Below are 11,768 nucleotides of genomic sequence, written 5' to 3'. Positions count from 1 at the left end.
ACTTGGGAGCGATTCCAGACCGCGCGTGGCCAGTGCTCAATAAAACCGCGATGGATGGGCCGAGGTGATAATTAACTAATAGTTGGGACAAAGCTAGGAAGAGCTGGCAAAAGTATAGAATAAACGAGAAGTCTTGAATTGTTTCCTACGTAAGTAAATAAGTTATGTAGTTATGTACAGGTACGTAGACTGGATTGCCTCGAGCCACTTCTTGGCTTTCCCTTTCCGTTTTGGTCCTGAGACCTCGCCGCTTTTCCCTCGGAGTAAAACTGAGCACGACCGCTTATTAGATAAGCTCACTGAACCCGTGGACTTGGGTGCCCACCTGAACTGATATCATTTCGAGGTGCCTCGGCTTTGAACCTCTAGTTTGTCAAGTTCGGCCATCCTCCTGGTTGAGCTCAAGTATGATAAGATTATAGAAGAGACACTGCCTGCTTCTAACCAGACCTAGGTCTGGAAGGACAAGCTAGACTTAACAAAGGTATTGTTTAAAACTAGTTGCGTCTTGATCTTTGCGCATATAAAAAAACGAATTAAATTCAAAAAAACTACATTATCTAAAAATTTCATTTCCTACACATAACTCCTCCATTCCCCTTCACACCAAGCCCAGAACTTACTCCCATAATCCAGACCCCCTTCCTCCTTGGTACCCCCCGCCTTGATGAGATCCTGTCGTGGAGTAGCCTCATTAGGGCGGATCCGACCCCAGGGAATGATGTACGAACCGCTATTTTCCAACGTGATGTCGGGCGAGAGTCCGGCATAAAGTTCCGTGTACGCGCCGTAGATCGCATCACTCAGGACAACCTTGTTCAAGATGAACATGACGGCTGCAGGGGTCCCATTGAAGGAAGCTGTCTTCAAGAAGCCCGGATTCAGACAAACACTGACGATTTCATCCTTGGCGTATCGACGAGCAAATTCCCGACTGAGGATCCAGGTGCCCGCTTTGGATGCCCCGTAGTTCTCAGTGCGGTTATTTGTTCCTTTGTCCAACTGCTCGAAATTGATGCCGTTGGTTGATGAGCCCACCTCTGCCAGAGCGCTCGATGTCCAGACAACGCGAGTCTTGCCACTCCTGCCAGAAGCAATGGTGGCGGCGCGCAGCTGTGGGAGGAGGAGTTTAGTGAAAAGAAGTGTCGCAATACAGTGCATTCCTATCATAGGCTCGAAGCCTTGGGCTGTGCGTTGGCCAATCGTGACGGCGTTAGCGCCGGTGCCGGCATTGTTCCACAGCACATCTAGCTTATCTTCCTGCTGCCCAAAGCTTTCTGCTGCAGCTTTGACGACCAAGAGATCGTTCAGATCCAGATGCAGGAACTTCAGTTTACCACTGGTATTCTTGGATGTCGATGCCTCGGTGATCGTTTTGATGACCGTTTCTGCTTTGGCCTGCATGTTCAAGAGGGTTAGTAGATTTTGGGGCAAAAAGCCAACTGTTTGGACTTACCTGGGATCGAGACGCCATATAGACAGTTGCTCCGCCGGCGTAGAGGATCTTGCACAGTTCAAGTCCAATACCCGCATTTCCACCTGTCACAATAAAAACACGACCATTTTGCGAGCCTGGGGGGATATTTGCCTCAGTGAAAGCTGGAGCAGGAGGATATGCTTGGGTTAGGGTGGCGCAGAGGCTTGAAAAGGGCGCCATGCTTTTGCCTTGAACAGATGATACTTGTGATATAGAACATTTGGCTCATGCTTGCGGTTGATGCATTATAAGGAAGATATGAGATATCAAAAGAAGCAGACTGCAAATTAGCTCGGGTGGATTTATAATGAGCAGGGGGGTTATTTCTAAGCACAGTCCGTACTTTCGTATATCTAACCTTTGTTTAATGTGGAGATTAGTAGATAGAACTGGAACACGTCTGATTCGCCATCTTAGTTGCTGATGGTGGCCACGGGTAGATGCGTTCGTCCGGCCCGAAGGGTTGCTCCCAGCCTTTTCCCAATCACTACCCAGGTAGCTATTAAAAGTAAAAGGATAAAGCAATAGGCAGAGATATAAGAATCCAAATGTGCATTATAGAGTAAAATAGCAGAGCCGATGAATTAATACTGAAATTCAATAAGAAGCACATGTATTTTGTAAACTATCCGTCTATGTAAAACGTCTTAAATCGCTTGAATCAAGTAGCCTTTTAGTTCGCCTGATGTTTGAAGCATTTTGGCCAGTTGGATTAACGTGGTGTTTTAGTCGAGTAAAATAATCAAGCGAAAGAAACAACTGAAGTTACGTTTTAGGAAAGCAAGTAAGAAAAGAGAGAGATAGGTGAATTAAAAAGGAAAAATGAACTATCTCTCTATAATACCGAAGGTAGAAAGCCTGCCACATGTAATCACTCACATGAGGCATCATAATAGAAAGTATAATGGGTAAACACGGGACAAATAGACACCCACAACGTCCACGCGGAGCAATAAGAAACATTGAAACAAAAGAATGGACACCCAAGACAATATTGAACAAAGCCTTGTGCAATACATGTGAAAAGAACCTCAATCCACACCCAACTAGGGGTGTAGCTTAGAAAAACATTGTCACAGATCATAGACCTATGGTTCCCTGACTAAGGTCTAAGCCCGCTTTAGTTCTTAACCTTTGTAGTACCATCGAGGGTAACAACGCGCTTGTTGTGGAAAGTGTCCTTCACGAATTGCTGGGAGTTGTGCTTCCCATCCTTGATGAACTCGTCGTTCCAGGTCATCCAGTAGGCCCAGGGAACGTGCTCCTTAGCCTGAAGTTCAGGATCGGGGATATTTCCAACTTCCGCCAGCGCAAGAACTCTCTCACTCTTAGTGACATTTTGCAGCTCGTGGAATTTATCTCCGAGAACACCGTGGTCACCAGCGTCGCCATAGTAGTCAATAGTGGCAATATCACACTTGTCATTTCCGGGATACCACTTGGAATCGGCGGTGTTGCAGACCCACACGATATTGTGAATATTGTGCACGCGGGTGATGCGGTCGTAGACGATGTCCCAGAGCTTCTTGAAGGGAGCTGGGCCTTTAGCCCCCCACCAGAACCATCCACCTTCCGGCTCGTGAAGCGGGCGGAAGAGAATCGGAACATCTGCATCCGACAAACGCTTGAGCTGTACTGCAATAGCATCGATATCCCGAATCAATAGCCGGTGGTCCGTTCCGTTCCCGCGGCGGCTAAGGGCACTGGCTACATTGAAACAGGTTGCCTTGGTGTAGAATCCGCTATACCACGGCTCTTTATCGGTATCGAGCAAACAGTTGGGGGCATACCAATGCCAGACAAGAGCGTTGATACCACCTTCCTTGTCAAACTTGATGGCCTGCTCGATAGTCTGACTCTTGGTTCCGTGGGCAACGCCAGAGGGCGAGTAATTCATGAGGTCGGTGCCCAGGATGGCCGGAGTGACGCCGGTATTCTCCTTCACCCATTCCAAGCTGGACAGTTCCTGCTGACCAGCAATGTAGTGCGAGCCGTACTGGGACTGAACATACTTGAGGAGCTCCTTGGCCCGGGGAGTGGCAGCCTTGTCAATGTTGTCGTAGGACAACCCGGCGGCCAGCGTCGAGGCAAGAAGAGAAAACAGCGAAAGTCTGGTGAACATGATGGAACACAAGAGCTAGAAGAAGAAAGGATGAATGAATGAATGATAGTTGGGTGCTGATAATGTTACATGCGACATGTTTCTCTCTTATAAGTTTGACATGTCGCTGATATGTGAATGTAGTCCACGTCTGGACCCTTGAAATCAAGATGAAACTACAACTTGATACATTACGACATAAACCAGGGTTTCTTTTATTAATTTATCCACCGTAAGACGTAGACTCTTTACACTCAGCCCATGACCAATCTTGTACATGACGTTGCCCCACTTGGGCAGGGGATTCTTCGGACAATTACCTTCATAGGTATAATCGAGGCGGACTTTGTACCCGCATTGCCTTTCCGGGCTTGGGCCGCACGGTTGAGCGCTGCACGGTTAAAAGCTAAATTCATCCAATGAACTCAAGAACGGAACTTATCAGAATATATTATGTAGTTGGGATAAAGTTATGACTTCTAATACTACGTCCTTCATCATACATGGTTCATAGGATTCAGTCGAAATATAAGCGTAGTTTAGAGTAGTTGAGGAGAAAGCCTTTTATCTCACATTCATATACTCCGTACGCGTCTTTTGGATAGTTGGACTTGATTCTCAGTTTAATGCAGACCCACATTGACTTTACATTTAGAGATCGCATTCGGTAATTATTTTGAGTTAAGTAGTTTTAGCGTGCGGCCCCCTTCCTTGCCCCTGGGTGTGGGGTGGTCATCTTGGTAGCGAAATGCCAAGTACTATCCAGTATTGCGCCGATAGTGCTATCAAGGCTACTCGAGAACCTCTGATCTGCAGATCTGCAGGGACATCAGATGGTATGAACGCAATCTGAAACAAAGGTAGGTCAATCCTAACCCAGTCAATTAAACAAAATTGAAATTATCTAAACCGATGGGGAAATCTACTTAAGTAGTTGTGTAATAACTATTTACAATATGTTTTTTCTCTGCGAGTCATTTTAGAAGTATGCAAAGACGGTAAAAAGCATAAACTGACTTTTCCATGTATATAGCCTTGGACTGGAGAGAAATCCCCGGTACTTTGGTAAGACCAGCCGTCCGGTGAAGGAATGAAGAATGACCACCGAAAGATCGCCTACAGAATTATACCCCATAGACTAGACGAATATGCTGTTTCGGGTAGAAAGGGTACAGACCATCCCAACAGTAGTCACTGTCGGACACTGTTAGATCACCAGCGCGTTGTCTCGCTCCAAAAGTGGCGCACCACGTAAACTTTAACCGGAGTGTAAAGGTCGATAGTGCGGCCGCTACCACGGGTGGCGCCGTGCCCACGGATGGAGGCGTTGGAACCCTTGGTGCGGTCTCTGTTGATGTTATTGTTGCGGCTATTGTTGTTGATCGGAGTGTGTCCGCGGTCTAATAATGCGGTTTTTCTTGTACTTGTCTTTCTCTTATTTCCGTGCATTCATTCGACGCTGAAAAACACAAGCCTACTGGATTTCCCTTTACTAACGCGGTGTATATGTACCATAGGAGCTTCACAAAGGAATATAAAGGCTGTGCTGTGATAGGTGAGACCATTATTGCACCTTGTAGTCAATTCCATCTCTCGCAGCCTCGTCAAAGTGATGAATTGGAGCCATCTATGGATAACAACTAGCTTAATAGTGACATTTATCACATTCGTTCCGTCTAAAGGTCTCATAAACCGTAAATTAAAATGTGAATAAGTAATCTAGATGACTAGGCCGTCTAGTGAAACAAGGAAAAAGATGAGAGGGTTAGCAGTGTACTTCTCATATAAAGATACTTGACCAAGTTTTCCCCTCCATGCCTTCTAGAATATTGAAGTGGTTGTCGCGTTTCTATTAACCTAACGGAAACACCGGAATGTTTAACCAAGTAACCTACAAATATATAGAGAACTAACCAAAAACCGATATTAGACCCCTACAGAAAACGGAAATCACCCCGAGAAGCGAGTTATTAGACCTTTTCTCACTTTGGCCACTACCACTAGGATATCTACCTAGCGAATGCATTTTAGACTCTTTATATATAAAAGTAGGAAACGCCAGAGTATTGACCCCCGTTACCACACCAAGCTTCTGTATTATCATGAGCGCACCCTATATATAACCTAGGTAGAATGTATCATACACTTATCTAGAAATCAATAGCTCGGATACGGTAAAATTTCCCTGATTGCTAGCGTACTTGGGTAACCAGGGCCTTTAGTAGGAACTTTTCCATGCTGGACTTACTGAAGGATCATCCGACTGGTTTCGTGAACTGATTGTAGATGAAGTATACTCTAGGCAGTGATAAAAACTTTGACCGAATAAGTCCAATTAGCATCTGAATTTTAGGCCATGCATAGTTGTGCGTATAAATGGAAATTAATCGCAGTCTGTAAGAATGTTGATATAGACTACGTAGATACGGGTTATTTCGTCATATTTTTGTCATATCACCTTTTCCCGCCCAGTTGGTCATGCACACGGCTTTTCAGCGGTTTCTCTAAGATGATGTGATCTATGATTGTGCACCTGATCGTTGTATTACAAAAGTAGACGAGCTCAGAACTGCATACAAGAAACGTCATTTAATGCCTGAGGCTACATTGCACACGTGATCGATCGTAAATTACACAAAGTTTCAGTTCACTTGGCTTTTATACCCAAGTTTGGCCTGTTCACCTTAGTAGGTGTTTGCTATGAGATTTCACGAAAGGCATGGAGTGAAATAGTCAGATGATGTACATACTATCCGCTGGCACCTAGATCCTTATATTTCACCGTGGCAGTTAAGTTGGGCTACGATGTGGGACATAACACTGAAGGTATTTGATACTTTCTTTATCACACAAATCTGGCGGGGGAGGTTTGTACCTAGTACCCACCGTCATTTTCATGCAGCTGACCCCATGATGAGATGAGATGGAAATTTAAAAGCACCGGAACAAATAAAGCAAATTTTTTAAAAAAGAACATAATATAGATATAATTCCCAGCAAAGTCATATATATCTAGGGATCTGGTAGGACATTCTTATCTGGAGGTTTTTATCCCCGCGGTGATTACATACGTGTTTCCGCCCCTGCTTCTACAGGGCTCGTGGCCATCAGGGATCGGTAATCGATCAGCACAGCTTCCCCCGAAGCGGAACCTCTCTTCTCTCTTCAACTGCTTCCTTGATGGACAGGTGTTGAGTCACCATTGCCGTCGCTCTCTCTCTGTGTCTCGAGTCTGCTCATTTTGACTCTCCATCTCCACTCCCCATTTCTTCATCTTCCCCTCCCCAAACCCACAGGGTGGTTCAGATTTCTCTATTTCTTCGTCATTCCCTCGAGATTGAAGGTACGATCTATCAAGGGCTTTATCTTCTGGTTCAGAAGGTCCTCCAAATCCCCCTGACCAGATCCTCCAAATCCGTCCGTCGCACCCATTCGGTGAAGGCGGCCTGCTTCACGGGTACACATCATCGGGACTGCTGGTGATGCAAGCGTATGAACCCGATTGCTAATACATTCTCTATTCGCACAGCGCTAGATCGCTTCACTTTTCAATTGATTATCTCTCTAGCCCTAGTCATTTATCGGCCGTGACGGTCGAGCGTACCCCACTCAATCTGCGCGACCTGGTCTCTGTGTGTGGACACCACGCTTGGCTTGCCGGTGTATCGGCCTGTCGCGCAACCTCTCCTGGGAACCCGATCTTTCGACCAACCCTTGTACCATAGACTGCTCCGTTACGACATCTCGGAGACGAACGAAACGAATCCATTTTATGAATCATTTCCCTCGGCTATATACTCCATCATGTTTTGGCGCTTTGGGGGATATGCGAATATCTCCACCATCGATACCCTACTCGACAAACCCGATGTCACTCTCGAGGAACTCTTAGACGAGCCCGAAATCATTCAAGAATTGAAACAGCTTAATACGAAACTCATTGAATACCTGCGCGAGGACCATGTCTTGAAACGGCTTATGGACTATGTCACTGCACCAAGCTTGGTGAGTGATGACGAAGAGAACGATGAAGATGATACGAAGGACGCTTTAGAGAAGGATAAGGATGCTGCCGCATCCGCTGAGCAGACGGACACAGACGAGGAGAAGGAAGGGGATCCGCTGAGGGATATTCTTGACCCGGAGGATCTAGACAAAGTTGAGAAGAATCGGCTGAAGCATGCTTATATCGCTTGTGAGATTCTCTCATCAGAGACTTGGTCCATCCTCGAATCTATGATGGCCAACCCTTCATACTTGCAAGACTTCTGGGGCTTCCTGCGACGATCCCCACCTCTTGATTCATTGCAGGCAAGCTACTTCACAAAAGTAAACGAGACTTTGCTTGATAAAAAGACTGAGGAGATGCTGGAATTCCTCAAGACCCTCGATGGGATTGTCCCAGCATTGTTGCAGCATGTCGATAACCCGATGGTCATGGATCTTCTTCTGAAAATTATCAGCCTCGAGAAGGCGGAAGGTGGCCAGGGTACCGTCGACTGGCTCAAATCCCAAGATTTGATCCCCAACCTCCTGTGTTTCTTGTCGCCCGATCGTCCGGCATCAGTTCAAACCTCAGCAGGTGACTTCCTGAAAGCGATCATCACTATATCTGCAAACGCAAGCCCGAACGATCAGTCATGTATTGGTCCTAACAGTTTGACGCGTCAGCTTGTCTCGGCGCAGTGTGTACAGCAGCTCATCGATGCTATGCTCAAGGGCGGCAATCCCTTGACCGTGGGAGTGGGTATCGTCATTGAAGTAATTCGCAAGAACAATTCGGACTATGATCCGGAGTCCCTTGGCGGACCAGATACAATGCTCACCACTTACGACCCAATCTACCTTGGAACATTGCTGCGTCTCTTCGCCAAACATATTCCCCAATTCATGGCTCTAATTCAAAGTTCCCAGCACACTATTCATGATGGAAATAAGCTCAAGACTGTCGAGCGAGGAAAGTTGAACTCTGCATGGGGTGGGCGAATTGAGCCGCTTGGTTTCGACCGATTCAAGACGTGTGAATTGATGGCAGAGCTGCTTCATTGCAGTAATATGGGACTTTTGAATGAACCAGGCAGTGATGAGTACGTCAGGCAGAGAGATGAGGAGCGTGAGCGGTTGATCCGTGAAGGAGTTTTCGATCCACACCAAGACGAGCATTCCGGAGTCGATTGTAACGATACCACGGCCGATTTTGCAAACGATTCAGCCTTCGATTCTGGATCCCCGGAAGATATCAAGACCACAGAAGTGCCTCACGCGGGCGAAGAAGAAGGATTTGAGGACGTTGGTGCATCTGGTGTTTTAGTGGGCACAAAATCGGATGCCGACACAACGACTACTGCAGACTCGCAGCCAACAGAGACCGTCAGCGAAATTCCTCCACCGGAGATCACAGTAGCAGAGGCGGTGTCTTCTGAAGAAATCAAACATCCATCTGAAAGTTCCACCGAGCCCATTGACCCCTCGTCGCCTACTATTGGTCTCCCTGACCAAGTTGGCAGCATGAATCTTGAAAATGAAGCACAAGGCGAGCAGCAAAAGCCTGAACAGGACAACCAGGAGCCTGTGGCTTCTCTCTCTCAATATGTTCCAGCTCCTCTCTTCTCGAAGGAACAAGCATCGGAGTCAAACTCGGCCCCTGCCGATCAATCGGAAGAAGCATCCAGTGTTACTGCACAGGCCGAAGAAACAAGCGTTTTGAACGACGGCGGCGATGAGGATTCGGCCGAACAATACATCCAACTCGACACTGACGGGCGACCTGTCGTCGGTGATTATTTGAAGATCCAGTTTGTGGAGAACAAAGTGGTCCCAACTATCCTGGTTAGTATTTCCTTTGGAAAACGGTGAACATCTATGCTAACCATTGATAGGGCTTCTTCTTCCGTTTCCCGTGGAATAACTTCCTTCATAACGTTGTTTACGATGTGATTCAGCAAGTCTTCAATGGGCCCATGGAGCGTGGCTACAACCGGGCACTCGCTGTCAATGTATTTGACACTGGTCGGATCACCACCGCGATTGTTGAAGGACAGAAGCGCAGTGATGAGACCCAGCGGACGAAGCAAATCCGCCTCGGATACATGGGACACCTTACTCTTGTCGCGGAGGAAGTTGTTAAATTTAGCGAGCGCCATCCGCCAGAGTTGCTTTCACGGTCCGTTATGGAGAGCGTGTTGAATCCTGACTGGATTGAGTACGTCGAACAGACTTTGTCAGAGACTCGCGAGCGGGACAATGCCATTCTCGGCGGCGTTCGTCCCGATATGTCGGTTGGGTCTCGCCAGACTAGCCTTAACAATACCAATTCTGGCCAAGGATTCTCTAACTCAAATGCTCTGGCGGATGCAGGATTGAATGGAGGAATCGGTGGCTCAACCTTCCAGAGCTTCGATCTCAGCCAAGGAAGTGCTTCCGGTGGAGCATTTAGTGGAGGTGGCACCTCTCTTATGAGTGGCTTTGCCAGCTCAAGCGATGACGAGGACGAAGAAATGGAGGATCAGGACGACAGAGACTCCGGCAATGCCGATCACGGTGACACTGACAATGTGGGTGACCTCTTCCCGATTGACATAATGGGGCACGATCCTTAAACGTGCATCCCCCATTATATTTCCATTCTCGATTCTCCCTTTCTCTTCTTGATTTTTTATCTTAATATCCCCCCCCCAATGTATCAAAAGGTATAGCGAGAGGCAACCGAGCCGGGGTTTCAGGTAGAGAGCTTGATCACTAGCGCTTTTTTAATGGAGGCATCGACCTCCTGTGGGCGTTTCGGATCTCTATCTGCCTATTTACATTGTCCCCCTCATGTAATCTCTGTGGTTTTGACTCAAACTGGCGTTATGCCTGTTGGCTGATGTTCACTGCCGACAACACCGTGCAAATCGCAGCCCAGAGAATCTTGTCATTTTTGTACTGAACTGGTTTTCTTCTGCACTTTTCCCTTTCCTTTCACAGGCCATCGGCCATGAAAAATATTGCCTCTTTACTAACGCGACTTTCTAATAGGTGCTGACAAGCTCAGCCAGTCAGCCTATTCCTATCTTACCCCCGCCACCTGCTCCATTGAGCCTCGGTCCATCCCGGGCACGCCGTCAGTTAGCCGCGCGCCTTGCCGCCCAAAAGCAACAACCACCAGAAAATGAAGAGGGCGACGGAGAAGACAGAGGGGCTGAAGGAAGTGGGGATCGAGAGTCAGACTGGCCGAGCAACCCATTCGTAATTGCAGGGATCGATGATGATGCGGAGGGAGGCAGCTCCGCGTTCCCTAATAGTGACTTTGGTTCAGCCAATGCCAAACACTCACCTACCTTCCCAGAATCGGGATTCAGCCCTCCAGACTCACTGTCGACCAACTCATCTGAAGATGAAGGTGATGGCCACGCAGAATCCGTGAGGCGCCAGGTTCGTGTTCCTCTCGAAGTCGAAGATGACGACGATGATGAGATGGGCGAGATGGTCGGGCCGAGTGGCATTGGCATGATGGACTCCGACGATGAGGACGAGGCTATCATAAATGAATCCCTTGGTTACTCCAACCTCTCGGGCCCCGGCCGATACAACAACTTCCGCCGATCCCGGGCCGTGAGCTCCCATTATGAAGACGAGCAAAACGACAGTAGTGATGGCGAGGATGATGGATTGGTGGAGATTGTGGTCCCTGGCCGCAAGTCCTCGACCTCGAACTAAGGGACTCTATTGCATTTGATTGCGTGGCCGTGACGGTGCATCCCGCCGGGAGAAACGGTGGAGGTTTTTACGTCGCCGTCGCGGCATGGCGTTTGTATATACACTTTCCATCGATGGAGTAGCCACGGGGTTTTGCATTTATGATCCTCAAGTTCTGCATGGAGAACTTTCTGGTCTGATGTTTTATTTGTGTCCTTGCATGTATCGCATGCTACCTTTCCTAGGATCGGCTTACGAGTCCGTGGCTTTTGATTGTTGGCATTCGCCTGTGTACGATAGTTGAAGTCTGGAGAAGCGAATTGATTTAGTTTGAGAAATTAGTAGCAAACCCCTGCAGATCAGCCTTACAAGTACACATATTTCATAGATCGTTCTTCCAAGATGCGTAAATAAGAACGTCGAATCTCACAGACTGGGAGAAAAAAGCGGGCCCCCACCATCCCGCATCAATTCTTTCACTCAGGACTTTGACCGATACAACCAAGTCCGTTC

At 47.5% G+C, this 11,768-nt stretch overlaps 3 protein-coding genes across 3 annotated transcripts; 1 reads left to right on the top strand and 2 right to left on the bottom strand.

Moving 5' to 3' along the window:
- Positions 1–576: 576 nt before the first annotated feature.
- On the bottom strand, positions 577–1,657 carry N7537_007976 (uncharacterized protein; the record flags this gene model as incomplete). The annotated part of the gene is made up of 2 exons (XM_056899031.1): positions 577–1,398; positions 1,457–1,657. 2 exons carry the CDS (start codon positions 1,655–1,657, stop codon positions 577–579), a joined length of 1,023 nt encoding a protein of 340 aa, XP_056751107.1.
- A 940-nt stretch (positions 1,658–2,597) lies between these two features.
- On the bottom strand, positions 2,598–3,599 carry N7537_007975 (Endoglucanase H/Glycosyl hydrolase family 26; the record flags this gene model as incomplete). Its single annotated transcript, XM_056899030.1, has 1 exon — positions 2,598–3,599. One exon carries the CDS (start codon positions 3,597–3,599, stop codon positions 2,598–2,600), a length of 1,002 nt encoding a protein of 333 aa, XP_056751106.1.
- A 3,783-nt stretch (positions 3,600–7,382) lies between these two features.
- On the top strand, positions 7,383–11,276 carry N7537_007974 (SAPS family protein; the record flags this gene model as incomplete). Its single annotated transcript, XM_056899029.1, has 3 exons — positions 7,383–9,407; positions 9,458–10,132; positions 10,596–11,276. The coding sequence occupies 3 exons, from the start codon at positions 7,383–7,385 to the stop codon at positions 11,274–11,276; spliced, it is 3,381 nt and encodes a 1,126-aa protein (XP_056751105.1).
- Between the last annotated feature and the right edge of the window lie 492 nt (positions 11,277–11,768).

The sequence above is a fragment of the Penicillium hordei genome (assembly GCF_028827395.1).
Source record: "Penicillium hordei strain IBT 12815 chromosome Unknown utg000004l_segment0_segment0, whole genome shotgun sequence".
Taxonomy (NCBI): domain Eukaryota; kingdom Fungi; phylum Ascomycota; class Eurotiomycetes; order Eurotiales; family Aspergillaceae; genus Penicillium; species Penicillium hordei.
Note: the sequence above shows the minus strand (reverse complement) of the source record. Positions and strands in the feature narration are given on the sequence as shown.